We start from the raw sequence: 27101 nt of genomic DNA on the forward strand, positions 1-27101 counted from the left end.
CTGTCATGTTTTTTACATAATCTGTCCCAAAAATGCAAATCATCCTCCACTATCTATCAAGAACTTTGTTTGAATAGCGATTCAAAGTCTAGTCTGCGTTATTATTATAACAACAGTAATTTCTAATGCTGTTGAAGTGAGTGGACTATCTGCATTTTTATTATTATTTCAAACAAAAAGTGGCCAATTGAGCTGTAAAAATGTTTCCTGTTAAATCTTTGCATTGAAAAGATTTCTTTGGCAGCGTTCTCTTTTCTTCTTTGTTCTCTTTCTCTTTTCCTTGAAAGTTCTGTAATATTGTCTTCAAGTGGAGTGAATATAGAAGAAGGGTTTAGGGTAGGTCCCAATGCAGGTGGAAGGCACAGTTTCCGACAGAGCATCACAACACAGAGAACCATTCTGATCCTGTCACTGACTGATGGTAAACCTGTCTTTTAGGCCGTTCATTAGGACTTAGTAACTAAGGAGAACATTACTTTAGGCTGAAAGAGGTTGTTCCTATTGGAAACTTTATTTTTTTTTCCAGAAAAGGTGCAGATTATACTTACGGGGGTGGTGGGAGGAGGGAGCAAGAGAAACAGGCACATGTAAAATCGTGGCATGCCTTCTATGGTTCCTATACAGTAGGAGGCTTTATACACATCGCTTCTTAGAATTAAGCTCATGGAACAGGGAGGATTCTGCGTCTTCTATCACGGGTTTTTTTTTGCTCCATTGTCATTTACGAGTACCCAAATGTTCCACAGGGAGGAGTTTATAAGCTAATTGGAACCAAAAGGCAATTATAAGCAGGAGAACTGTAATCAGTGTGCCAAATATATGCATTTTTATCCACAATGCGAGTTAAATAAAGTAGAAAATAGCTGTGATACTTCACACTTAACAGATCAGGCGTCTACATACATGATCTTTCTTTTAAGAGGTGAAAATGTGTTTACACACATTCTGATTAATTCACAACGATCTCCATAAAGAGGGTGAATTAGCTCAGTGGTTTTAAAGGGCCAAATGTGCATCATCCATCCCCAGGGTGGCATTTGCAGAATAAACATCAGGCTATCTGTCTTCCAAACTTCTGGTCTCCCACTTGAATCCTACACATTAGACCATCCTACCTCTGTTTCAGGAGAGTTGTCTACGGTTGTTAACACCTCTAAGAAAAGCACAGCTTTAAAAGCAGTTTAGTTCTGTGTTGGTGGAACAGTCAGGAAACAAAACATTGCTTTATGGGGAAGTGTTTTGCTTTAAGTCTTTGCCTCAAAGGAAGGAATAAAAAAGTCAGCAAATAAATTGAGCTTTTGGTAGTTTTCAGGAGGAAGGAAGCACCCTACTCACTCTGAGTCCGGAGGCCGGGAGCAGGGGGAGGTCTGGCTGTCAGCTTGGCCGTGGGTGGTGCAGTGTTCAATTCCGCTTTTCCGCCATCCTAGCCTTAGAGATACAGTGTCATGCGTGCAGCGGGTCGTAACTTACCTTGTCAAGAATTTTTGCTGCCCACATGATTGCTGTATTTTGTGTTCAAACAGGCAACAATCAAAGCGATTTTGTTTTGTTCTGTTCTGTTTTACACACATGGTTTTCTCCTTTTAACCTGGGGAAAAACACGAAATGTTCACTCAGAAAAGAATGTTTTTCATAAGAGATGTATGTGTGTTCTCAGGCCTTCAGTCACTGACATATATTTTACCTTCTGCCTGGAATGTCCTTTCTGACTCCTATTCTCATGTCTAAATCTTTCTTTTCCCATCAAGGCTCGGGTCTGGGGTCGCTGTCCCTGAATCATGAGGGCTTCTGCCAGAACCTACATCATGCTGTACCCATTCCCCCAGCCTGGTTAGAGCACCCCAGATTGACGAGAGCTGAGGCACCCACCTTTTCATCTCTAGTGCCTAGACTGGCATAGGCGTTCAGCCGGCGGGTTCAGAACGCAGAACTGTTCGGAGCTGCTGTTTCCTTAGATGTTACTTCCCAGTTTGCAAACTCACCTTGTATTAACTCAAGATACTTTATGATGTTAATGGGAAGGCCATTAGAATATTCACCCATCTCATCAGATTTAAATTCATTTTTGTTCTCGTGGAACCGTCTTACAGCTGTTTTACCGTGTGCCCTCAAATGCCTCACCAGTAAAATGGAGAGTCTAACATGTAAATGACTCACAGGGGTATTGTAAAAATCATAGGACGTAAACTTGAAAGAAAATTGAAAAGGAGAAAAAAATGGATGTTCTTATGGTAGTCGATGGTTTTTGAAAGCTATGCCTCATTTTCCAGAAGTGGGAAAATGGTTATCAGTTTGGTTTAAAAAAAATATTTTTTAATTCTTAATTTTTAGAGACTTTTGTGTGAGAGCCCTACACGATCTGTCCCCTAACACCGGACCTGATCCAGAAGATCCTCTGAGGGCTGGGAAGTGAGGACAGTGGGCGGAGTTTGAGGCACAACGGGCGGGGTTTTAGGTACAGTGGGCGGAGTTAGGTCTTTCCACCCAGAACCTCTCTCTGCAACCTTAGTAGTTACATCCGTCACTCAAAGGATTCTTTAGCTTTGTCCTTGGTCTAAAAGGAGACTTTTCTAGTCCCTTCTGGACCACACAGGAATATTGGCTCCAGTAAAATTTTCTAAAGCTGTGTAATTTTTTTTTTCTCCTGATCTAAAATTCAAGTGTCTGGCTGTACCATATAGGCAGAGGCAAATAAGAACACTAAAGAAATATCTTTAAAAAGAAATCAAATCTCCTTTGTGAGGAAAACTGATGATGGATACCGGAAGACCCATTGCTTCGGTGTCAGAAACCAGAGAGTAAACATCTCTGGGAGCTGTTTTGCTCCCTTCCACCCCCCCCCCCCCCCCCCCCAGTTCACATTCCTACCCAGGGCATTTCTCTGTGAAGTGCTGAACTGGATTTCTGCGGGAGCCTAGCTTCGCGGTGTTCCTCCGTTGACCTTGGCTTTGCTTCCAAGCTGCCTCTCACCACTTGCCCGTCCCGTCCCTTGTGTGAAACGTGGAGCAGCTGAGCCCACCTGGGCATTGGGGAGGTGGGGAATCAAAAGCTAATGTGCAAAAGAGCAGAGGCTTTATTTTGTTTTGTTTTCGTTTGTCCTGTAATCATGAGACCTTTTATTCCGACAGGTGTTTATCTGAAAATATTGAGTTAAATCAGGGTCCCTAATTACAGGAAAGGAGAAGTGCCTGTAATCGAACAGCAGAGGCCCCGCCCGGCTGGGAGAGGTGATTATGGAAGATGAGAGATGTTAGTAGGAAAGGCCTGGAAGAAACATTTTCTCTGGGCGATTGCCAACTGGCTTTGATTGAATAGATCCTGAAGGGAGTTGGCAGGAATGTTTCCAAGTGCACAGACTGGATTCTGGGACTTGGCAAGACTCCCGACAAAGTGGGTGAGGTCCTAACTGTTTTCTCTCAAGATGGACATTTCTGGGGAACAGTTCCTCCTGGTACTTTTCCCAAGTCCGGTAGAGGGCGAAATGTAGGTGACAGTGTCCCTAGATGAGGACACCACCAGCTAAGTCCCAATTTGGATGGTGAAGTGTTACCTCCTCTTTCCCCCATAGAGAGCAGCAATATGAAGGGGAAAGTTCTGAGGAATTCTCTTGCGGTCCCCTCTCCTTCTGTTCTTTTCTAGCCACATAAGCTAGGGTCCACCATAATTAGTAAATGTTTGTGTCAATCACAGAGTCCCTTCCATGGGCCCTTGGGCTCCATTTTGCATCTGACACGACTATTGATTGGGTATCACAGTGGTTTCAGCAGAGCATGCACGTGTGCCCTGGAGGGTTTGGGGCAAAATAATTTACCAGATTATAACATAGATTGAATTTTAATTATTCCTGGCTACTTGAATTCCAGAAGAATGAATGAATGAGTATAATTTTCAGTAAGTCAAATCTTGTGTGCCCTGGATAATAGAGAACTTCAGACTGAATTAAAATAAATGTCCTTAAGGACCTGAAATGTCCTTATCTTCTGTAAACAAGTACACACAGATTAAATTACTGACACATAATATCCCTCATTAAGAATTTGTGGATCAAATACCTCTTGGTAACAGTAACTTAACTGGAGAACTATAGGGACTTGGGAAAAGTGCTCTTAGACAAGCAAAGAGCTTTGGTGGTCACACGGACCTCAGAAATCCATGGGTCCAAGTGTCACTTCACAGAGGAAAATACTGAAGCCAAGAAAGGTGGAATGACTTCCTCAAGGTCAGAAGCCCAGGAATAGAGCACCAGCTCCCTGCTCTCTATCCATATCTAATGATTATCTCATTGGATTGTTGTTTTCTGACCCAAAATTCTGTAAAAAAAAATCTATAGAATAACCAAAGCAAAAGCGAATCAAGGAAATGACATTATCTGAGTGAGACCCTTGAAAGTGGTGGCCATACTCACTCAGTTTTAATCCCCTGGTTCCTAGCAGAGTGCCTCATGCGTATTAGGACGTCAGTATGCTTTTCATTAAAGCACTAATGCTGTTCTTGGTTGGAAAGTAAAAAAAAATAATTTTTTATTGCTGCATTATGAGTATGGCAACTATTCCTCAGAATATTTCCTCTGTGATTACTTCATGATTAAAATCACCAAGGATTGGAAAACATCCATTAATTAGAAAAGCAAATTTCTATATTTTGGACTTTTGTTAAATAATGATTTATTTTGGGGGTTACATGGCTGCTCCCCAAATAGGATTTTTTTTTTTCCAAAAGGTAGTAAAACCTTGTCTTTCTTTCCAGATTTTGTATCGAGTAACTATACTCAAAGTTTGGTTTGCTTACATGAAAATTGGCTTTTGCTTGCTTGTTTTTTTCTTTCATCAAAGGTATTCTCTTGTTGTCTTTGCCAGAAAAACACAGTTATAAGAGTGTGATTTAGGGCTGCATCATGCCCAGTATTTTACCCAGGGAGACTTTGGAGAAAAGACCTCAAGTCACCCGTAACTAGAGGGTTCCCTGCCCTGCTGGGGGACTCCAGGAAGCTCACACCACATATATTTTTGGATAAGAAGAAAAATATTTTACAAAGTTTCATTCTGTTGTTACATTCATGTCACAGCTCGCAAGTGTGGAAATACAGCTTAAGGCTTCTCAGTGGGTTTAGTGTCATTTCACAACTTTTAATTTGTTTGGAGTTTTTGACGCTTGCGTCTGCCAAAACTTCAGAGGTGTAGTCCAACACAAACAATTTTGTGCTCATTGGAAAAACCTTCAAATAAAATTGAGGGATTTGTCCTCTGTTTTGATGACTCGGTACGCTTTTAAACCCTTACAAATTGAAGATAAATTTCAAAGATTCTAGAACGAGATGCAAATATTTTCTTTTTTGTTATTCCAAATTCTAAGCCCATGACAGCCACTTAACTATAAATGAACTATACCAGGGCTGTAAATTTCATACAGCCATTTATAAAACCTCACACGTGTTTCCTGTTTTATACATTGGACAAAAGCTAAAGATTCTGTTCTCTTTTGACTAAGAAGTGATACACGCTCATGCCTTATGGTTTTGTTCTTTTGTGTGTGTGTGTGTGCACATTTTGGAACTCGTTGTAATGACCATTCAGTAGTAGAACCATATGCAATTGTGCTTAGCAAATTGCCAAGGTGAACGCTAGTGGAAAAATGTAGATCTCACTAATCATAAAGGAAGCAATTATGATGCAAGAATGTGCATACTTGCAAGAAAGCATTAGGGCATTTGAGATAAAGAATTGGATGATCTGGAATGCAGTTTTTCCTGTTCAGATGGAAGTCGTATGGGAGTCTCTGTTATTTGTGGCTTAGCAAACTTGCCTAAATGTAAGGAAGACAGTGGCCAACCAAAAAACTGAAAATTCAAAAAAGTGAAAAAAAAGTCAATTAAGAAAAATTAAAAAGTGATATTGTGGGAAAAATGGAAAGTAGGCATTTTTAGTGTTTACCAAGTATTTTCACTCATGTGAATTCTTCGATCCTTGTTGCCCTGGTGAGGCATCTGTGTGGCACATCTTGTCATGATCCTTGTTACTGTTGAGATCTGCCCAAGGTGGCACTGGTGTTAATAGCAGAACCCGGAACAGTGAGCAATTCTGATGCCACATCCCACTGTGGGATGCAGTCTTGCTATGCTTTCCAAGAACTGACACTGATCCATAGCTACCTGATGACAGTGGTTGCAAGATGGCTGCAGCTATGGTCACAGATCACTCTTCACCAAAGGCCACTTGCAGTCAGGGTCTTTGTCCTGGTCTTCTCTCCTTTTCTGGTCCTTTGGTTTCATTGTATGTACTCACAAAACCTGTCAGAGTAATCCCCAAAATAGTGCTTTCTACAAGCTACCTGTCTGTCCACCCATCCACCCACCCACCCACCCACCCACCCACCCACTCCCCACATCACTCACCCACCCATCCATCCACCTACCCCCCACCCACCTACCTCACCCTCCCCCACCCATCCACCCATCCACCTACCCCCCACCCACCTACCTCACCCTCCCCCACCCATCCACCCATCCACCCATCCAGTCAGTAAACTAATTGTATATTTGCCTCTATTACTTTAATTCATGGCCACCCTGTAGGTCTTGTTCCCCACACACTCAGACTGTGTATTTCTGACAGTTTGAGAGTGACCGGGCAGGGTGACAGTTACGCTGGCCATTACCCCTGTGTGATGAATTGCTTAGTAATCTCCACAGCCCCGTCCTGCAGACATTGAGAACATTTAGGGCATTGTAACTTGGGAGAATTTCCAGTCTTTCATAAATAACCATTAATCCGTCCCTTTTAACATCCAGCCTCCGCATCTGTTTCGAATGGTTCCGTGCTATTCCAGAGTGCATTACAGCTCTGATCCAGGGGTCTGTGCGGGGATAAATGACCCACGGGGAGAAGACACTGTGTTTTTCTTAAAGCAATTCTGTCTCCTTTTTACAAAGTTAGGAGCCAAGCAGTTTGTGATTAAGAATTTCACAGGGTAGTCTCTGCCATTTTAAGCCATCCTTGTTTATGGGTTTAAAAAAATTGCAGTTTTTGCTCTGCCGTCCTAGCATGCATTCACATTTTTCTCTGTACAGGTGGATTGTAAATAGCATTTTTTTTCCAGCATGTTTAAAACAGTTTTAATTCATTATGATTCACTGCGGATTCTTGTGGAAGAAAAATGAAAAATAGTTATATAACCTAAGGTCAGTTCGAAATAATTTTGTGTCTGAGTATGCATTTGTATTGATGATGTTCAGAAATTGCAGGGAAAGTTGTCAATAATTTCAGTTTTGAAACATTTTTCTACAGGAAGCAATTTGCTTTCTAGGAAGAAAAAAAAACAGCATTATTATTTTATGAATTACAGTTTAATATTCTTTTGCTTCACATCAGCTCCAATGCATTTAGTAAAAAAATTTTAAGATGCATCTTTTCTTACCACAGACAGCCCCATAACCCAGTTTCTCAAGTTCTTTCCAAAGAAAATATTTTCATAAAAATGACCCAACCTGTATTGTCAGAGTGTACAAAAGTCACGTCACAATACTACAATATTAGAGAATGCCCTGCAGGATAAAGGTATTATAAAGATAGCACTGCAGGGTACATCAGATGACACATCACCGTGAAAGAGAAATGTTTTCAAGTTGACCTTGAAGTAGCTAAGGGACTCACCAGAACCAATATCAGACTGAAGGAGAACGAAAAAAAATTAAAAAAAGGGCTCCCTATCTCTGGCATTTGGAATAGTCATAAAAGGAATGACAAGTTGATTATCTGACCCAGAATAAAATGCCCACACAGGAATGCAAAGGAGAAAGAAATTCAGCTACATGTCTCCCATCAAGGTTAGCAAGCATTTCAAAGAGAGATCAAATTGGAAGGTGCACAAAATCGTTGGCTTTGAAAATGGTGTATTCCGTAGCGAGAGCCTGCAGTGCCATCCAGGTGGGAGGGGGGGTTGACAGCTGCTCCCCCCCCCCCCCACCAGCATTAATGGATTATCAATGTACATCCCACACACAGCCATCGGGAGCCAAAGACACCCGCCTACATGGTCCTTCCCAGTGGTGTGGGCTGGCTGTTCCCTCAGGAAGGGGAGATCACTGACTGCAATGCACCCCGGCTCCCGGAGCCACGACGGACATCTCACAGGACTTAGGGAGGAAATGGGACGTTATTCATCTGATCAGCTCTGGGAAATTATCCCTCACATCTTTGTCATCTAAGGGATGTCTGTGACCATGAAAGAAATGTAACCTGCGCTGTTATGGTATTTCATTAAGGAAAAGACAATTTAGAACGACCTTGGGAGTTGGCTTAGTGAAAATTTCCCCCACCCGAGAGGCCCCCCCTCCCCCGCCGCCCAGTAGTGTTTTTGAAATACAGTGAGAAAGGACACAATGGCGTTTTGCATAGTCACCGTGTGTCCTGATTTACTCTGACCGATCCCCACTTCCGCCTGGTGTCCTGGTGTAGTCAGTAATCACCACCCCCTTCCTCTCCAAAGGTCTGGTTTGGATAGAAAGTTACACGGTCCTCCTAGTTTTAGGACATTCATTGTACAGCCATGATGACCCCTTCCTCCGCAGTCCAGGTCGGTTTCTTTTCCCATCAGGGCCTTTTAGGTGGAGCCCTCGGTTCTAAAAAAGGAAAAGGATGAAGAAGATGGGTCAGTTCATTCACCTTCAGAAATTAAAAAATTCGCCAGTTGCGTCTCCTCCTCTTCCATTTTTCGCGGCCTCACCTCCTTCCTCCTTTCTCTCCGTTTTGTGCATTCATTCTTCAACACACATTTCTTATACAAATGTCAGGCCTAGGCCCAGTGGGGTCCCTAGAAGAATAGTTTCATAGAGAAGCAGGCAGCTGCATGCTTCTCACGTCTTGTCTGTGTACAAACAAGGTGCGATGCATTCTGTTCTTTTCAATGGAAAGGAAGTTAAGGTCATGCCACTCATTGACCCAGGGCCATGAGGTTGAGAAATGCCTCAAATGATAAACATTTACTAAGTCCTTGCTGTGCGTCAGACATTCTGTTATTTTAAAAAAATGAATGACTAAGATGTTTGTCCTGGATCTCAAAGAATTCAGGGTCTAGTAGTGGCAAAGACCCATGTAAAGCAAGAATTCCACGTGGCATAGGCCCTGTGGAAGGTAGAGAAGGGGCGGCAGGAGAATAGGGTGGCATTAAGACCGGCAGACTGAGGAAGGTCTTACAGAGAGGTAGCAGAGGAGGTGACGGGTGAACGAGTGTTGGTGGAGGAATGGAAAGTATCTATCTGTGTGAGGAATCCTGTGTCATGGCATCTCAAGGGCATGGCTGCCATTATGTGGCCAACAGGCACTGTCCCCAAAACATCACTGCTTCTCCAAACTCTGCCGGCACAGATTAGGGCCTTTGACTCTTTGCCTGATGAAGATTGGGAATCCACAGTCCATCCTTCTTACAACAGCCGTGATCTGTCAGCGTTGTTGCTGCCTCTTCAGACAGTTCCGAAAGACCCCGACGAAGCCCTCTCCTTAGGCTTTCCCCTGCGAAGTCTTCTTACTTCCTTTTGGGCACCGTCAGAGGTCTCACTTTACTTTTCTTAAAACAATCACCCTTTCCTCTTCTCTTCTGAGCTTCCATCAGGATGTGGTTCCCACTGACACGCCCTTATATGATATTTTGTATATATTTGCATTTATATATAGCAGTCTAGCTGGCTGTATCATCCCCAGTCATTCTTTATTTGCTTGTATCTCAGTGCCATGCTTAAAACTGAGCACCACGAGGGACTCAGTCAATACCTGCGAATGAAAGAAACACTTCTTTCTGACCTTGTATTAGTTAAGGTGCCCTCTTTATTCCGTAGTCAGATTCTTCTCCTTCCTTGTGTTCCTTCCCACCTCTAGTTACACACTAATTTCTATCAATTCTCTTTCCCCTCTTCTTTCTCTTACATTTTCTCCCATGACAGTCTTCTTCTGAGTAATGCCATCTAAATGTGTTTGGATGGATTAAACAGTCATCTCCGTCCTTGACTCCTCCCACCCCACCAGTCTTTCACTACCATAGTCTTCCCCTCGCTTGTCTAATCCAAAGGCAAGTCCAAGACACTGCACTTAGAGAATGTCTCTCTCTCCAGGCCTTCTCCTCTTACCATAGTACCAGTTCTCTGATGGCATCCTCACCTACATGTCCATCTATAAGCCAGCTTGCACATTGATACCAGTTTAATTCTCCTGAAGTACACAGCCCTAGCCCTTGACTGAAACCCCATCACCAGTGACCTGTTTAGATAATCACAGTCACACTGGTTCTTTGCTACCTGTGAGCTTTATGGCCCACTGGCCTCCTCTGTGTCTTTTGCTTGTAGAGGGAGGGTACAGAGCCCTGAAGTTGGAACGTCTGAATTTGAATTCTGGTTCTGTGACTTGCCAGTTCTTTCCCAAATCTGATTTTCATTAAAGACGTCACATTATGCTATGTTTTCCATTTCTACGTGTCTGAAATGTCTTTTTTTCTTAGAGGAACATTCTCATGAGTTCTGTTAGCAACTCCAGTAAGTAACCATGTAAATTGAATTTCTAGTGAATTAGGGAGCCTACTCAAAGCCAATATGATCTACTTGTATTAAGGATTATGAAATTGAAAAATAGAATATTACTTACTGTCTCTGTGCAGGATCGAGGGATGTAAAGTTAACAAAACAGAATGGTAGATTGGAGAGCCAAACTTAAATTCTTATTTTATAATCGTGATCTGAAACCACATGTAACATTTAACGAGTGTGGAACCTCTCTGGCAATGCTTCTCTTTTAGAGCCATAGGAAGTTGGTTGCCTAGAACATGTCACTAATGCTGAGAGTTCTGAGTAAAGATACTGTGTCCATAGTAGTATGGGGTTATCATTTGTAGTGAATTTGTTCTCATATTGGCATTTTTCTTTTAATTTAGGGTAGAAATTTAGCATCTGGAGAGGTTGGATTTTTCCCAAGTGATGCTGTCAAGCCTTGCCCATGTGTAAGTATATTTTATTTCTTCTATTCTATTTTTTATGTTGTAATTAATTGTGCAAGAATATACAACAGGTACTGGTCTGGTTGCCTGCTAATTATGTTAATATTTTCTGGACTGGTCATATTATTTCAGGTTTGAATGTTATGGCCATGCATGGTTATTACAAGTCTAAAATTGTTATGATTTGATTGTTAGAAATATTTTTAAATGTTGGGGAATATAGGAAAGAAGAAAATTTAGCTCAGTAGGATTTGCAAAATTAAATTGTCTATAAGGTTTTGGAAGGAATAACCCAATACTACAGATGGGATGCACTATACGTTTCTCTTTTCCCAATGAGGTGAGATGGTAGGGTCTAATCTGTTCATAGTCACGTTGGGTTACACAGAGAGATTACACTAGAATGAGTGTGTTTGAAAGCATGCCACAAAGCACGAGAGTCACAAATTCTTTAATCAAATATCTAAATCCATTGTGCTTTAGTTTGCCATTGTTCTTTATTTAATGTTATAATGACATTTTCTGAAACACATTCGATAGATACAAGAAAAGTGAATATTCAAATATTAGAATGGATGACTGTAACATAAAATAACATAAAAGTTACTGAGTATGCTTCATGAGATTTATAAATTACTGTTTAGGGTTGACATTATTTTATCATAATTTGGTGTATACGGTGGCTTTTTCTATGAAACAAAGTTCTTGACTGGTAAATGAAGTGTTTTTTACTAATATAACAGAGTTGATGGTTTGGAAAGAAGAAAAAACAATAACACCCTTAATCTATCTTGCTTGCTGTATCTCAGTTCTCTCCAGTTTTCTAAACTGGAGCATATTTTTAACATTATGAACATGAAGCTCTGCTATCCTGATTTCAGAATGTAGTCTGTGGAATAACTTACTCCGCTCAATTTCAAAAACAAAAGGAGTCTAAAAGCATTTGCTGTTCTGTTGACTCCATGATCTGATGTCACACTTTTTTTTTTTTAAATCTTATGCTGCTATCTTGGAAACTTGTCAGAGTTCACTCATTGAATTAGATTAGCAAAAAGGATTGGTTAGCTGGTTTTCTGTCATTTGTATGAACAAGATTCAGGTTTCCTCTGCTTAAAGCAGGGGCACATATGTGTAAGCAGGTAGGTAGCAGGACATGACATATACATTCTTACATGAAGACGTTTGGGAACCAGAAGTCAGCAGATCAAGAACATTAAGTTTTTTATATATATTAAGTGCTATTTTATTTTTGCTGTGCCTTGAATATTGGGTAAAATGAGCATTGGAAGTTTTATTTTAGGAATGGTCTGGCACTTATTAGATATTTCATACATTTTTCCTGTATGAATGAACGAAGGGGTGAAAAGCAAACGGAAGTCCTTGGCTGAATGTAGGCGATTAACAGTGGTAGATACTAATTAAGTCAGCTTATGGGAGCCTATTGAATAGTGTTTGGCAACCCATGTAGTCAGCAGAGGGAGAAATACTACGTTCAGAATTTTAAGCTGGGGAAGAGTTGTAGAGGAATACATAGCACATGTAGGACTCCCAACCAACTGTGACTTTTTATAGCTTAACAGCTAATAAATAGCTATTAAAACTGTACTGCTTACTTAATGAAGTTATAGATTTATCTGCTGGTTATAGGATGAGTGAGGGGAAGGCTGAGGTTGACTTGGAAGGTGGCATCTCTCGTGACCCTGGGACACATGGCTTACCAGGGCCCGTGAGTAATGCTGACTGTTCCATTTGGAAGCTCAAACTTTTTTCTCCTGCGTGTGCCACATCCGTCTCTTCCAAAGTTCTGAGGTGTACAGATAGTGCCTAGGACCCAGAGGGAATACCAATGAGGTCACTTCATTCCCGGCAGTCTGGTGACCGGAGACCAAGCTGCAAGCCACACGAGCCACATTCCGGTGCTGACGTGGGTGTCTGTGTATGCATCTGGGTGCCCCGGGGCGGGGGGGCGGTGAGCGAGGAGAAAAACATCCCACCGAGGAAGCTCAGCTTGCCTTCCTCCCGCATCTGGGTCGGGAAGACAGCACAAAGCGCTTTCCCATAAGAGTTCTTCACCTTAGGTCCAGAAGCAAGCCGGGTGTGAGGTAGACTTGCCGACCGGCTCCGAGATCGGAGCAGTTCTGAGCCACGTAGATGGAAGGTTCGCCTCTGACCGTCCCATCTAACTTTTATGGGATGTACTTCATTCAGCAAGAAGCATATATCTTCAGTATTTTATTTTACATGCGGGAATCCTAATGAAATCTGTTTCGAAACGACCTGTCTGTTAGCAGAAGTTTCACCGTGTCAACTGCCGACGTCGAAAGCCGAAAAAGGCAGTAGGGGACAGATGGTCAGAAATGAGAACAGGCTCGAAGATGGGAGAGAATCAGGAGGAAATGATCTGTAGTCTTATCTATGAAATGTGTGTCCAGACAGGACCCAGGGTCTACATGATAGCACCAGGGGAGAGAGAGATTGATTTAGGAAGAAACATACATTTCAAGACCGCAGAGATGGCGAGGGAAGGAGGACATATTTTTCCCATCGAATTTCTGAGGCCACGTTGTGTCTTAACATCAAAAGGGAAGCTGTGGAAGATCTCTCTCTATTTGTGAAACCAGAAGGGCGTAAGAAAAACGTTTGCAGGGTTTGACGGGGTGTCACTTGCTTCCAGTGTCATTTGCGACATATCAGGATTTTACAGGTGGTGAAATAAGAAATGAAATGCAACGGGTCAAAATATTTCAATGTTGATAACGTTAGAGAGGTTCTGAGCAATAAGATAATTAGTTTTGATCTATAACTCTTAATCCGAAAGGACAAAAGAGAAACAGCCTGTTACGAAAACAGGCGTATTTCTGATAGCTTTGTCTGTTAAAAATGATGGTAACAATATTTTTAATCATCAGATGAAAAAAAAAAAGGCCCAGGGATACCGTGGTGTGTATCTATCAAAGACTCACGGGATTCATGAAAGGTTTCTGAACATGAGAAAACCTATCTGTGCTCCTAGTCTTAGCCTATCAACTTTTACCACCTCTACAGAGTACACATTTTATGGTATTTTATGAATATTAGTATACCTTCATTGCCTTTGTTCACTTTCTAGTTCCCATACACAACGGGGGGGAGATATTTATCTCTTTTTCTTTCTTTATTAGTGTAGAAAATGTAATATATATTTTTTTCTTTTGACAAGCTCTGTAGGAGGAAAGGAAAAAATGAGTATTTTCAATGACGTCTTCATGAATTAAAGGTTTTCCTGATTGTAGACTTCAAAGACCAGAGTTTTAGAATTTGTGTTACACAATAAGAGGCTCTATACCAGGAGTCCCCAGCATGCGGCCCCCTGAGGCCATTTATCCGGCCCCCACCGCACTTCCAGAAGGGGCACCTCTTTCATTGGTGGTCAGTGAGAGACGCAAAGCACGGCGTCCCTCACGTACAGTACTACTTCCGGTGACGCCGGACGCACCCATCTCGGCTCCGGAAGCACGTCATATGACTCACATCCGGCCTGCGGCTGCGGTGCCCCACATTGAAATACTAGTCACTTTGTTGATTTAAATGTACTTGTTCTTTATTTTAAATATTGTATTTGTTCCCGTTTTGTTTTTTTCCTTTAAAATAAGATATGTGCAGTGTGCATAGGGATTTATTCATAGTTTTTTTTTTAATAGTCCGGCCCTCCAACGGTCTGAGGGACAGTGAACTGGCCCCCTGTGTAAAAAGTTTGGGGACCCCTGCTCTATACAGTCTGTAGTGTTCATTTTGCCTGTTCCCCCACGTCTTGGGAAGGCAGGGTGCTGTCTGGTCTTCCTAATATTTTCCTTTGATTTTCCACGATAAGATTAAACTGCCTTGATAATAAATACCAGAAGTTTCCAATTCATATTTCTCCTGTTATCTCTCCCCTTGGAAGTACAGTGGCAGGGAAATGAATGAAAGAATGAATTAAAGTGAGATGAATTATCTTCTACTTACCTGACACGGGCAATGACTCACTCGGTGTAAAATTGCCGGTGGATAGCTCCAGGACTGTGCCACTTCGGGTTTAACAGCTGAGTCAGCTGAACTGAATTAATGATGGATTTCTAAAAGCTTCCCTTAAGTAAACTCAATCTATTTTTGCCTCTTTATGTCCTAGGTGCCCAAACCAGTAGATTATTCTTGCCAACCTTGGTAAGTATTAAAAATGTTTATGCAGCCAAGCTGAAATGTCATCCCCGTAGTTTGATGACTCCTGAAATGTCGGGGTGCCGAACCACATGCCATCTCCATTTGTGCTGCATGAGGGTGTTTTCAGATGCAACAAAACACCGCCATGAATTTATACATTGCTGACCTTTCCATATGTTTTTCAGTGTGTGTGTGTGTGTGTGTGTGTGTGTGTGTGTGTGTGTCTGCGTGGGCGCATGTGCACACATACTTGACTGGAAACTTGAAGTCTGTAACAGCCACAGGAAGGAATGGGACACAGGCACATATGTATCTTGTCGTTTTGCAAAGTAGATTCCCTAAAACAGAGAAACAAGGAAGTACGCTTTCCCTGTCTGAAACTAGAAATGAGCCCAGAAAGGATAGTGAGGTAATAGGTAAAAAGGATAGAAGAGAGTAGATAAAAATATACTTTCTAATATGTGATAAGGCACGAGCAAGATGTCACATCTGAAGTTTGGGGTTCGTATGCAGCTCACTCACCACTTGGGGGCTGGCGTGACCATTGATTCGGAGCAAGGCAGCAAAGTGGCTAGTGACTGTTAACTTTTTAGACGTGATGGTTGAAGGGGACGGTGACATCTTTAACTGGGAGAGATCCGTGTAGGATCCAGCACAGCGGTGGTCATCATATGATGACAGCTTGTACGTCTTGAGCGCCTTCTGTGTGCTCCGTAAGGAAGGTTGTTTTTATCCTTTCTGCAGACGGGAGCAAAGGTTAAGGTCATGCAACTAGTAAGATGGAGCCAGGGTTCCAAGTCATGCCATCTGTACGTTGCCGTACCGCTTGTCCAAGCGGAAGAGTGGGCATGCTTACTAATTCATGTCCGTTTCCCCGAATTTGGTGTTAGTCTCCACTTAAAAGGACTACATCTACGTGCGTTTTCCTGATGTTGAAGCACATGCGTTCAAAGGAGGTATCGGGACGTGTGTGTGGATGAAACATTCCGCAAGGATCCAGTCCTAGTTCAGCCGGCAAAGCGTGGAGGCCACCTGAGCTCTCTGACATTTTTAAAACCTGCCAATTACCTTCTGTCATGTGACCATGGCGTGGAAAGAGCCAGTGCTATGGTGGTGAGAGCAGGGACGTGGAGCTTGGAGAAGTGTGGAGACCAGCGAAGGAGAGGTTGTGAGCGAGAAGATGGAGGAGGGAGTGTGGGTCAGACCATCCGAGGCGCTAACGGTTCATGCGTCCTGGTATCTGTGCTTTTATCTCAAGGCACCATCTGCATAAAATGTCCTCAGCACTTCTGTCTTGAGGGAAGCCTCACAGGTTCTCCTTCAACAAAGTTTGTTGGATACTTCCTGTGTCTCTTTTCAGTAAATATTTAGTGCGTAGTAGAGGTGGGTACTGACAGTGGGTACATGTGTCTATATGTGAATCAGAGTTTTCTGCAGTGGTAATTTATGAAGAACTTTGAAAGAGAGCCAGTCTAAACCTAAACTGTTTTTCCCTTTACCTTTTATTGCCTCAAATTTCTGATGTGTTTTTTTTTGTCAGGAAATGCTACCTGAGCCTCTATGTGATGTCAAGGGTCGCCAAAGAATACTTGAACATTGAATGAGGCCCTTTCATTATTAATGTTATTGTTATGGAATTTGAGTGTGTTTAAGGCCAACGTAGTTTACGAAGAACTGAATTCTGGGTTTGAATAAAAAAAAAATCTTTTAAAAATGCATTTTATTCAGTACTGCTAATTGCTTAAGAAAATTGTTTATCAAAGGTGTGGACTACCAGAATTAATCTTATATCTAAAAAAATACTATTTAAACATAATTTAAACTGTTGCTAGAGTTTTCTTGAAAACGACGTTCGAAGTAATTTCGTTTCATAGTGTACATAGAAAAGTGAAGTTTTGGTGTGTGTGTGTGTGTGTGTGTGTGTGTGTGTGTGTGTGTGTCCTGCAGGACAGCCCTTCCCTAAACTCCCTCCAACTCTCTTTCTAACCCAACACCTAGCGGCTCTTCTCTTTGTTCCATTTATTTAGTTGATGAATATTTTCTGGGTGTTCACTGTGTGTTAAGCAGCATTGTTCACTTGACTCTGACTAGCTTTGTAGAACATTTGTGTTTAGAAGCATTACAGGGTGTTTCTCTACATTATTATTAATTATTTATTTTTTGAAGCAATGTCGTTTGTTGGCACAGAAGTCGAAAGAGTTCAGATCGGCCACACCACATGAAAATCCTGTCGGATAACGTATCTGGAAGCTCTGTTCTCTTCCCGAAGGGGGCAGTACGCCCACGTGCTGTGTGGTTGTTTCTTACAGGTACGCGGGAGCTATGGAAAGACTGCAGGCAGAGACGGAGCTCATCAACAGGGTCAACAGCACTTACCTCGTGAGGCACAGGACCAAAGAGTCAGGAGAATATGCAATTAGCATTAAGTGAGTAGGACAAGTGCTTTTTACAGAAATAGATTTCCTGTTCTCATAATTGCGCAGACCATCTGACATGGGTAGCGGTGAAGTTGAAAACCAAGGTTCTAATTTACAGTGGAAATACTGCTCCTATACAGACAGTTCATTAATACTTGAAAATATCTGTTAGAAAAGCAGTATTAGGTGTTACAGGCTGCTAATTGGCATATTAGATCTCTTTCATAACATTGTATTTTGGGGACTTGATGTATGTATGTTTTTGGTAAATTCTAAGAGTATAAATTACTAGATTTTTGTTTTGTTTTGTCTATCTTCTCCAATGGAATGTGCTAAACACATTGGGCATAACAATTGGTCAACTCTATTCCCCTTTCTTACTTCAAATATTTGTTGTAATCTTCAAACCAGTCTAGTAAATATATTTTGTTAATTAGCTGTCACCAGTGTATTGGCATAGGTATACATTTTGTCTTTTGAATTAATTCCTATAATGTTATTGGGGCATGCCCTCTGGCAATTATTGATTTCTACTGATTAAAAACACATTTATATTCATAAGTTATTCATTGCCCACAGGTACAATAATGAAGCAAAGCACATCAAGATTGTAGCAAGAGATGGCTTATTTCACATCGCAGAAAATAGAAAATTTAAAAGTTTAATGGTAAGCATCGATTAGTTCTCTTCAATCTGTGGTCCTTATTTCTTTTCTTATTGGAAAGGTCAGGTTAGTTCTGTAGTTTCGTGGAAATTCTGCTCACTGAAAAAGTTGTATGGAAAGAGTCATAGTATAATTCTTCAACAGATCCTGGAAATTCTAATTTTAAGAATTCCAGTAGTTTTATATTGCCCTGGTCATGGCTTTCATTGTAAATGAAGTTTGCCAGTTTTAGAGACTGTTGCAGAGGCTACACGCTGCATGACTCAGGGTAAATCAACTTTCACTTATTTCCGTGTTTTGCCTTGTGTTTAACGAAACCCAGCAAATGTTTAAATTAAAAAAAAATTTTTTTATTATTCATTTTAGAGAGGAGAGGGAGAGACGGAGAGAGAGAGAGAGGAGAGTCAGAGAGAGAGAAGGGGGGGAGGAGCTGGAAGCATCAACTCCCATATGTAACTTGACCAGGCAAGCCCAGGGTTTCAAAATGGCGACCTCAGCATTTCCAGGTCGACGCTTTATCCACTGCACCACCACAGGTCTGGCGAAAACCCAGCAAATGTTTAATGTGCATCTCTCGTCTTGTTCTTTCTTCCTCTGCCGCTACCTCCTCATTCAGGTAGAGGGAGGCGTTTTAAATAACATAAAAAGGTATAATGTAATTGGTAAAACACTTCTCATATCCAGGTTCATTTCATACAAGATGCAATATAATGTCACGTGGCAAAACTTTCTTGTGTTTTCTTCTATTTTTAATGATCTATGTTCTTCACCACGCAAACGTTAAACACACAACCATCTCATAGGAACTTCGTATTTAAATTGAAATAGAATATTGTTACCAAGTTGCTTTACATGAAGAAATAAAGATTCTTTTATTAATTTCTACAATTTAAAAAGTTACACCCCAATGATTTTATTAGTGTATAAGGACCTTATGTATATGTCTTATCAACATTGCACATATCTCATGATACTTTATATGCATTGCTGATGGTGAAAAAGTTCGTATTTCTTTTCATGTGGTCTCAAGTCCGTTTCTCAAGTTTGAGAGAGTTTCTTGAGACAATGGAGAATTTGGATACAGGACATAAGATGCATCTGTATGGCTTGGCTAAGCACTTTGAGTAACATTAGGAAGCACCACTCATTGATTGAGCCATCAATCAAATGATACAGGCTGTCGCCTTCCGGAAAACATCTCAAAGCACTCTGCCTGTGTTAACATCACAGTGAAAACAGAGAGGAAGAGAGTTGTACAGAAGAGGCCAGCTTAGTAAGCCTGCCCTCAAAACTTAGCGCTCCTTCCAGACAGGAAGCAGTGTTCTAAAGAGAGTGAGGCATCCTGAGTTAAAAGGAAAGTAATAAGACCTCTCTGGATGTAAACATCACGTTCCCTATGCCCAAGCTAAGGCTGGGCAGCAAGGTCTCGTCCTGGAAATCGTGAGCTTGCTTGAGCTGGCGCTGGGGCCCAGGCATTCTCCCTGCGGGCGGTGACTTCCGCTCTGCCGGAACGAGCAGGCTGTGCGCAGAGAGAACCGGACCCGAGAGCCTCTTCCTGACGTGAAAAACGAAGAGGGAGGTGGCATGAGGGCTGCCCGAATACCGAGTGACAGCCCCAGCTGAGACATGAGAAAAGCATGGAGGGGTGTCTCCTCGTCACCGCACGGCACGCCAGCGTGGGTTGGTACCTGCAGGACTTTCTGGGGACAGCAATGAGACCGCTCCACAGGGTCACGGTTAATACAGGGCTTACATTTTTTGTTTGTTTGTTTGTTTTTGCTGGAGGTCCAAGGAGGACGTCCAGCCTCGTCGGCTTAGAGAGTCACAAAAAGAACTCTCACCAGAGGAGACAAGCAAGCAGGAGGAAAGGGATCATCCTGGGTAATGGCCACACGATTCAGCGTTGTCACCTGCGTTCAGCTCCACAAAGTCCTGCAGCAGCTAGGAGGGTTCTCTGTGGAAAGCCAGTGACACCACAGTGACCGGATTAGTGGATGTAGACGCTTGGTCACTGCCCACAGAAGCAGCAGCGGAGACCCAGGATGCAAATGATTTGTACCAGAGAGCAAGGAACGTTTCTGCGGTGATGTTTTCTGGAAAGCAGTTAACTGTGCTGGTCTCAGAGCTAAACTGAGCTACCCTTTGTAGGGTGGGTGTGAAGTGTCAGGAAGGCCCCTGCTGGACACACACATATTAGTTTTTCCTCCACAGCTGGGGATCTTCTGAGAGGAAGCAGATATAGCACAGTGGGCTCCTGGGAGGGAATTAAGAATTAAAAATAAAGCTATGATAAAACTACAAAGGCTGTGCTGTGATCCTGCATAACTGCGCTTTGGTCCACGACAGAGCGTGTCTGCAGCGGCGGTCCCTTAAGATGAGTATGGAGCTGAAACACTCCTATCGCCTGGTGTCTTCCTGGTCGTCACAGTGCAATGCATTAACTCACGCGTCTGCAGTGGTGCTGGTGTAAAAAGACCTACAGCGCCACCGGTTGTAGAAAAAGTGTAGCACGCGCATAATGCTTGGTAATCACAATCAACCACTGTTGCTAGTTTACATATCTACTGTCCTTTTAATCATTATTTTAGAGCGCACCCTTTCTACTTAGTAAAAAACAAACAGTTGGCTGTACCCCGAGCGTGCCGGGGTGTGTCGACAGCGGCCCCGCTCACAGTCTCTTGATGGCATCATTTTCTCCGGTGCTTGATTTAATCTCGGGTGGCTTTGCTCCCTGGGGCCCCTGAGCATGGCTTAGCACGATAAAATCGCCTGAGGACGCCTTTCAGAGAATGCATTCCCATCATTAAGCGGCTCCTGACTGTAATTGTTAAGAAGGAAAGGAAGATAAGGAACTGGAAAATCTCAGACTTAGAAAAATGCTTCTGCCAAGTGCGGCAGATGACTGTTAACGGATGATGAGGAGATAGCTGAGCCAGCCTGGAGCTGCCCCGCCCAGGGAGTCGGTTCGTCTGTTGAACACACTTCCGTGGAGTCCTTCCCAGGGGAAGAGTCCTTCCCCTGTGAAACCACCGTATTTTCTTCAGAATTCAAAAAGGACGCCACTGTTCTAAACGCGCTTTCAAATTAGTGCGCACATCCGTACCGAGAACCTCCCAAGGGTGCCGGCCTTTTTTTTTTTTTTTTTTTCATTTTTCTGAAGCTGGAAACGGGGAGAGACAGTCAGACAGACTCCCGCATGCGCCCGACCGGGATCCACCCGGCACGCCCACCATGGGGCGACGCTCTGCCCACCAGGGGGCGATGCTCTGCCCATCCTGGGCGTCGCCATATTGCGACCAGAGCCACTCTAGCGCCTGGGGCAGAGGCCACAGAGCCATCCCCAGCGCCCGGGCCATCTTTGCTCCAATGGAGCCTTGGCTGCGGGAGGGGAAGAGAGAGACAGAGAGGAAAGTGCGGCGGAGGGGTGGAGAAGCAAATGGGCGCTTCTCCTGTGTGCCCTGGCCGGGAATCGAACCCGGGTCCTCCGCACGCTAGGCCGACGCTCTACCGCTGAGCCAACCGGCCAGGGCTGGTGCCGGCCTTTGAACTTAACCTAGGAAATACTGCTTGGACCCCTGATTAGAAAGGATGGCGTCTCTTAGTAACCAGACCCTTAGGAAGGAGCTAGAGGGCTAATAGGCACCATCACTCTGGCAGCATAAGGGCCTCTCTAAGCCAGGATCACACAATCGCATGGATGTTTTTAATCACATCCTTGTCAAGTAGCCCAATTCCCATGATAAGTAGGGTCTGTGGTCTTGAGTTGTTTCTTCAGAATAGTTCATGACCCTCCCATCACTGGCGGGAGAGGTATATTCCACTCCCTGTGAAACTCCTTAGGGCCCGGAATTTCATTTTAACCCGGAAAGGATGTATTACACAAGCAGACTCCGGGACTTGGTTTAAATTGACCAGTTCCTCCAATTGAAGAGGGGCCTTGGGTGGTTGTGGCCTAACTCCCCCCCCCCCTCGGGCTCCCATCCACTGGGTGAGTCAGAAATTGGTGTTTTCCATAGTTGTTTAATGCAAACGTTAAATGAATTTCTGGATCCAGATTACAAGGCGTTTATTCATTCTCTTCTAATTTTCATGTACGCCAGCCAATCCAGGTCCAAATGCTGTTTATAAATCATCTCCATTGCCCGTCTCCTTGGTAACGGGGATGACTGGCTCTCATTATTTTTTAGAGAGACTTGCATTGCTGACACCTCTGTCAGAGCGAGATAAGGAAAGCTTAGCCAGTTCTTTTGTTTAGAGTCGTCTTATTTACTTGTAGTACCTGAAGGTCAATGACGGCTAAAGCAGGGGTGGATTAGGCTCAAATACAGAAAGCAGAAAAGCATGTGGAGAAGGTCCGCGGTGACACTAGTTAATTCTGCCGACTTAGAAACAGGTGGGAAGGTTTACCCGCACAAGACTGTAAAAATGGAACTAAGATATAGTCCATGCTCAGTGAAGTGAAAAAGAAGTGTTTTTGCAGCTTACTCATCCACAGGACCCCCTAGGCCTCGGAAAATTCATTTTCTTCCCTAAAAATTTGGAGGTAGGTCAGTGTTAAATGATCCTTGAGTCCTTCTGAGTATGATTAATTCTAGGGTTTCTAAGCCAACTTCACTAAGGTTGAACTCCTACTAATTCATAATGTAATACCTAAAAACCGTCTTACCCATAACAACAAAGTCACACTCAAGTTCAAAGTTACTGGCTTATTGCTTTCAGGTTTGTTTTTGTCATTTTCCTAAAGAAAAGAAGACACTTGACTCAGGTTAAATAATGCGCCGAGAAAGAGGAGCTCGCTGATATTGTTGGCATCATTACACAATAAACGTGTGCATGGCTCTTTCAGAGACTTTACAAAATTTTTCCTTTTATTTAAAAATATTTAGATACTCATATCGGTCTCTAGCATTTAATTCCAGACTTTGCCTTTGCAAACCATGTTCAAAACCAGTATAATACAAATGCCAGATTCTGATCATTGAAACCATTTTGAGGATATTAATTTCTATCTGGTATTTTCCTCCTCTTCCCCTTCCCTCCCCCTTCTCTCCCTCCACTCTCCACCTCTCCTCCCCTCCTCCTCCCTTCCTCCTCCCCTCCCTTCCCCCTTCTCATTCTCCTCCTTTTCTCCTTCCTTCCCTCCTTCCTTCCTTCCTTCCTTCCTTCCTTCCTTCCTTCCTTCCTTCCTTCCTTCCTTCCTTCCTTCCTTCCTTCCCTCCCTCCCTCCCTCCCTCCCTCCTTCCTTTCTTCCTTCCTCCCTCCCTCCCTCCCCCTCCCCTCCCCTCCCCTCCCTTCCCCTCCCCTCCTCTCCCCTCCCCTCCCCTCCCTTTCCCATTCTAAATTCCTTTGCTTCATCAAGGATTCCTATGGACTGGGTCCAGGGGAGGAGGACATATGTATGTGTTTAAATTATTGCTGTAATGTGTGTAAAAGCCTAGCATCTCAGGTCTTTGCAAACGGAGCCTCTGGTCCATCATAGGCTCTTAGCACACGCCACCTCCCTGTTGCCTGCCCTCATGTGCACTTGTTTTCCGCGTGCTGTTTGCTACTTGTGTGATGTTGTCGGGAGCACACCTTCGGAGGCAGACCCCCGCTGTACGACCTGGCACACACCGAATGACCTCGCAGAGACTTGAGATTCAGTGTGGCGACAGGGCCTGTCTCTTGTTTCTTGTAGGAAGACTGTGAGAAACTCCACAGAGGCCGGGTCAGAGGATGGTGTCAGCTGTCACGATAGTCATGTGCAGCAGGCACGCCATGCGTTCTTTACTGTAGCCTGTGGAATTGTCTGCTGTCCTCATTTCATAGATGTGGGAGGTGAAAAATCTCCACCCACTTCATTCAGTGCCTTCCGCCCAATCAGGCTGCCCCGAGTTTGCAAATGTGGTCTCTGTCACCTGTGTCTGTTCCCTGCCTGGAGGCTCTACGTCAAACAACCCTTTCCTCCTTCCTGGCTTGTGAAATTTCATGTGTTCTTCACTTTGAGCTAAGCTAGCACCGTCATGAAATCTCTCATCCCCCGAGAAGGACTCACAAAAGGGAGTTAGTTCTCTGTCTTGCCTTTGAATTCTCCTAACCCCGCACTCTCTTCCGAGGGTGAGACCCCTGGGCGGGCAGGGCCTGGTCTTCAGAATCGCTGAGACTCCTGGCACCGCCCACGCACCATGCACCACGTGCCACGCGCGGCCCTCCTCAGCTCCGAGTCTGGTCATAAATACTTAATAAATCATCGATGGTTCTCTTTCTTCTTCCGAGTGTTTTTTTTTTTTTTTTTTGGCCCGATTGATTTGTTTTGGAAACTTTGAACATAACTACTGGATGGAAATATTGAGTTGATCTCAGCGTGAGTTTTAGGAGAAATGAGTTGGTTTTCTACTGTTTTTTCAGCCACTGTGCTACAATGAAAGCAACACATAACTCAGTTAAAAGTGACGTTGCTCGTACTTTACTTTCAGGGGTCCGCAAGAGATGTTCCAGCCCCGGTGCTCATCCTGTGATGACGGGCATTTTCCGCTGTTGTCTAATTTCTGTTTCAAGTACAGGGATTCAGATTTGTGCAGAATCCACGAAATCAGCATAGCAAAAGAAATTTCCTGAGATTTGAGAATGAAAGATGGTGGAGGGGGGTGATATTAGGCGTGGGTGTATCCTAGGCGAATCAGGTATTAGAGGAAATTGGAAGGAACCACGTTCCCGACCTCTGTAAGGACCGGAGGGTGCGCAGCGCGGGGAGGTGGGCACCGACCGCCATCGTAAGCCAGAAGCAATGCCAAGTAGCACCAGTGGTTTGGTTTATCGGTTTGGGTTTACCGCAGAAAAGTACATTGCCAGTCAAGTTTGCTCCTCCGCGATCTCATAAGCGCAGGAAACTAGAAATTGCTATATATTCAGCAAACAGCTGTTCCCTTTATTTTTGTTTCGAAAGGCAAGTATTTCGTAAATAAGAACAATAATTGCTGTTCTGAAATTGAGGCTGACTGTGGCTTCTTTTCAGTTGCCGTATCTGAGGGGAGACGCACAGGATGTTTGGAGTCCGTGAATGGTAATGGGGTGGCTCACGTGATGCGTGGCCCTGGCAACAGAGGCGGGCGCTTAGGCAGGTGCCGCGTCTGCGCGGGCCGCCGGGAGTGCTTACTATCGACTTTTCCATGGACTTACGGAAAACTCAGCATTAAGTTGACCATCCTTAGGTGGATCTATGTCAAGGGGTCTGTGTGTTTTGAGAGCAGACCTGTCTTTATTAAAAATTCTCTTGTCTTCTTGTTGCCTTAAAGGAACTTGTGGAGTATTACAAGCACCATTCCCTGAAAGAAGGGTTCAGAACCTTGGATACGACGCTCCAGTTTCCGTACAAGGAGCCTGAACACCCAGCCGGACAGAGGGCTACCCGAGCGAGCAACAGCTGTGAGTACCATCAGTTGGCACCATACCGTTTGCTGTCGCTTAAGGAGTGGAGGCACGAGAACGTTCAACGTCTTTATTCCCAAGTTTGAAATGTAAACCAATTAATATGCTAACGCTTTAAGCCAGGAATTTTCCTAGCTGAGCTGAATCAGCCAGAGCGGCAGGTTTATGAACATTCCTAGGTGTGGTTCGCTGTGCCAAATTAAAAATCGGGTCTTTGTTCAGAAATCCCATCAAAAACCATAAAGGGTGTGTTAACATGTAAGTTTGTACTTTGCAGTGATTTTTTTTTTTTTACATCAGCCAGACTCTTTGGAATTTACACGTGTTTGTGGTCATACTGTCATTGGAGTAAGAGTATTTAAGCAAGGCCCATGTAGAAGGGTCTCATCCAGCCTCCCATCCCCCGTCTCCTTGTGATTGAGCCTATTTCAGACATTCCTTTCGGAGTTCTGATGCTGTGCTGTCTGAAAGTAAACACTAGCCACTTTCTTTCGGAAAGAGCACGGGCCACAACGCTTCATACCAAAGGTCAGCACACGGACCAAAAGTAGGTTCTAGTTGGAGTGGGAGTTCCATCAAAACCTTTTCTCTTGTCACTGTTAATGTCATCTCACCTTCCCCGAGGCAGACAGAACTTAGAGAGAGACCATCCTGATCAAAAACATTGGCAATAAGATTTGATTTCATTCTCTTATATTGATATCTTTTTTTTAAAAACTGTTTTGGAGGAGAAATGAATGCAATTCTATTACTTATTGAATCCTTAGCCTAAGCAAAATTGGAATTTCCAGAGGTATTTCAAGAAAGAATTTATCTCAGTGTAACAGAACTTCAACTCCACCCCTCCCCCCACTAAAAGCAGAAACGGAGAGAGAAACAGGGAATGCTCAGGGCTCTGACACCATCAGTAAAATTCCATACACTTCATAGAAGTAGAAATACAAGTAATTTGTCACATCAGCTAGCAGTTGTTTTTGTTTTTTTTTTAATTTGAATAACTTCACAAGGATGTGTGATAAAAGTGCAATCAAAGTAGTCAGAGCACGCCTGAGCTGGAAACTTTAAACCCCTGTTACAAGTCATCTATTTTATTTTAGCCCAGTGTTACCCAGTTATCTTAGATTCTTGCGCAGGGTGAGGAGTTTTATATTTTTATGTTGGCGATCAGAGACGACGTCACTCCTAAAGTGACTGGAAGGCAAGGAGGGAGGACTTCGGTCAGCGGTAATCGCTTGATGGTCAACATGCCCAGGTTATGCTCTCATTCCTGTGTAACAGGATTATACCTCGAAGTCAGATTTGTGATACGGCCCCAAAGCTTCATTTGCTGCTGACTTTCTGTAGTATCAGTATTTTCTACAACAATGGGTGTTCATGAACACTCGATGGCTCTGAGGGTTAGCCGAGGTGTTCTGTGCAGAGGGCATTCAGCATGGTGCCTGCGTGTGGTCAGCACT

The 27101-nt window shown here is 43.4% G+C and overlaps 1 protein-coding gene across 1 annotated transcript in view; it reads left to right on the forward strand.

Annotated features, from left to right (window-relative positions):
- The window catches only part of VAV3 (vav guanine nucleotide exchange factor 3), a 315966-nt gene that overhangs the window by 272535 nt on the left and 16330 nt on the right, over nucleotides 1-27101 (forward strand). Inside the window, exons 21-25 of the mRNA XM_066352215.1 lie at nucleotides 10915-10980; nucleotides 15125-15159; nucleotides 17466-17582; nucleotides 18153-18240; nucleotides 25512-25641. Coding sequence (XP_066208312.1) covers nucleotides 10915-10980; nucleotides 15125-15159; nucleotides 17466-17582; nucleotides 18153-18240; nucleotides 25512-25641 — 436 coding nt within the window. The remainder of the gene's footprint in view (nucleotides 1-10914; nucleotides 10981-15124; nucleotides 15160-17465; nucleotides 17583-18152; nucleotides 18241-25511; nucleotides 25642-27101) is intronic.

Source organism: Saccopteryx leptura, chromosome 11 (assembly GCF_036850995.1).
Source record: "Saccopteryx leptura isolate mSacLep1 chromosome 11, mSacLep1_pri_phased_curated, whole genome shotgun sequence".
Classification (NCBI taxonomy): domain Eukaryota; kingdom Metazoa; phylum Chordata; class Mammalia; order Chiroptera; family Emballonuridae; genus Saccopteryx; species Saccopteryx leptura.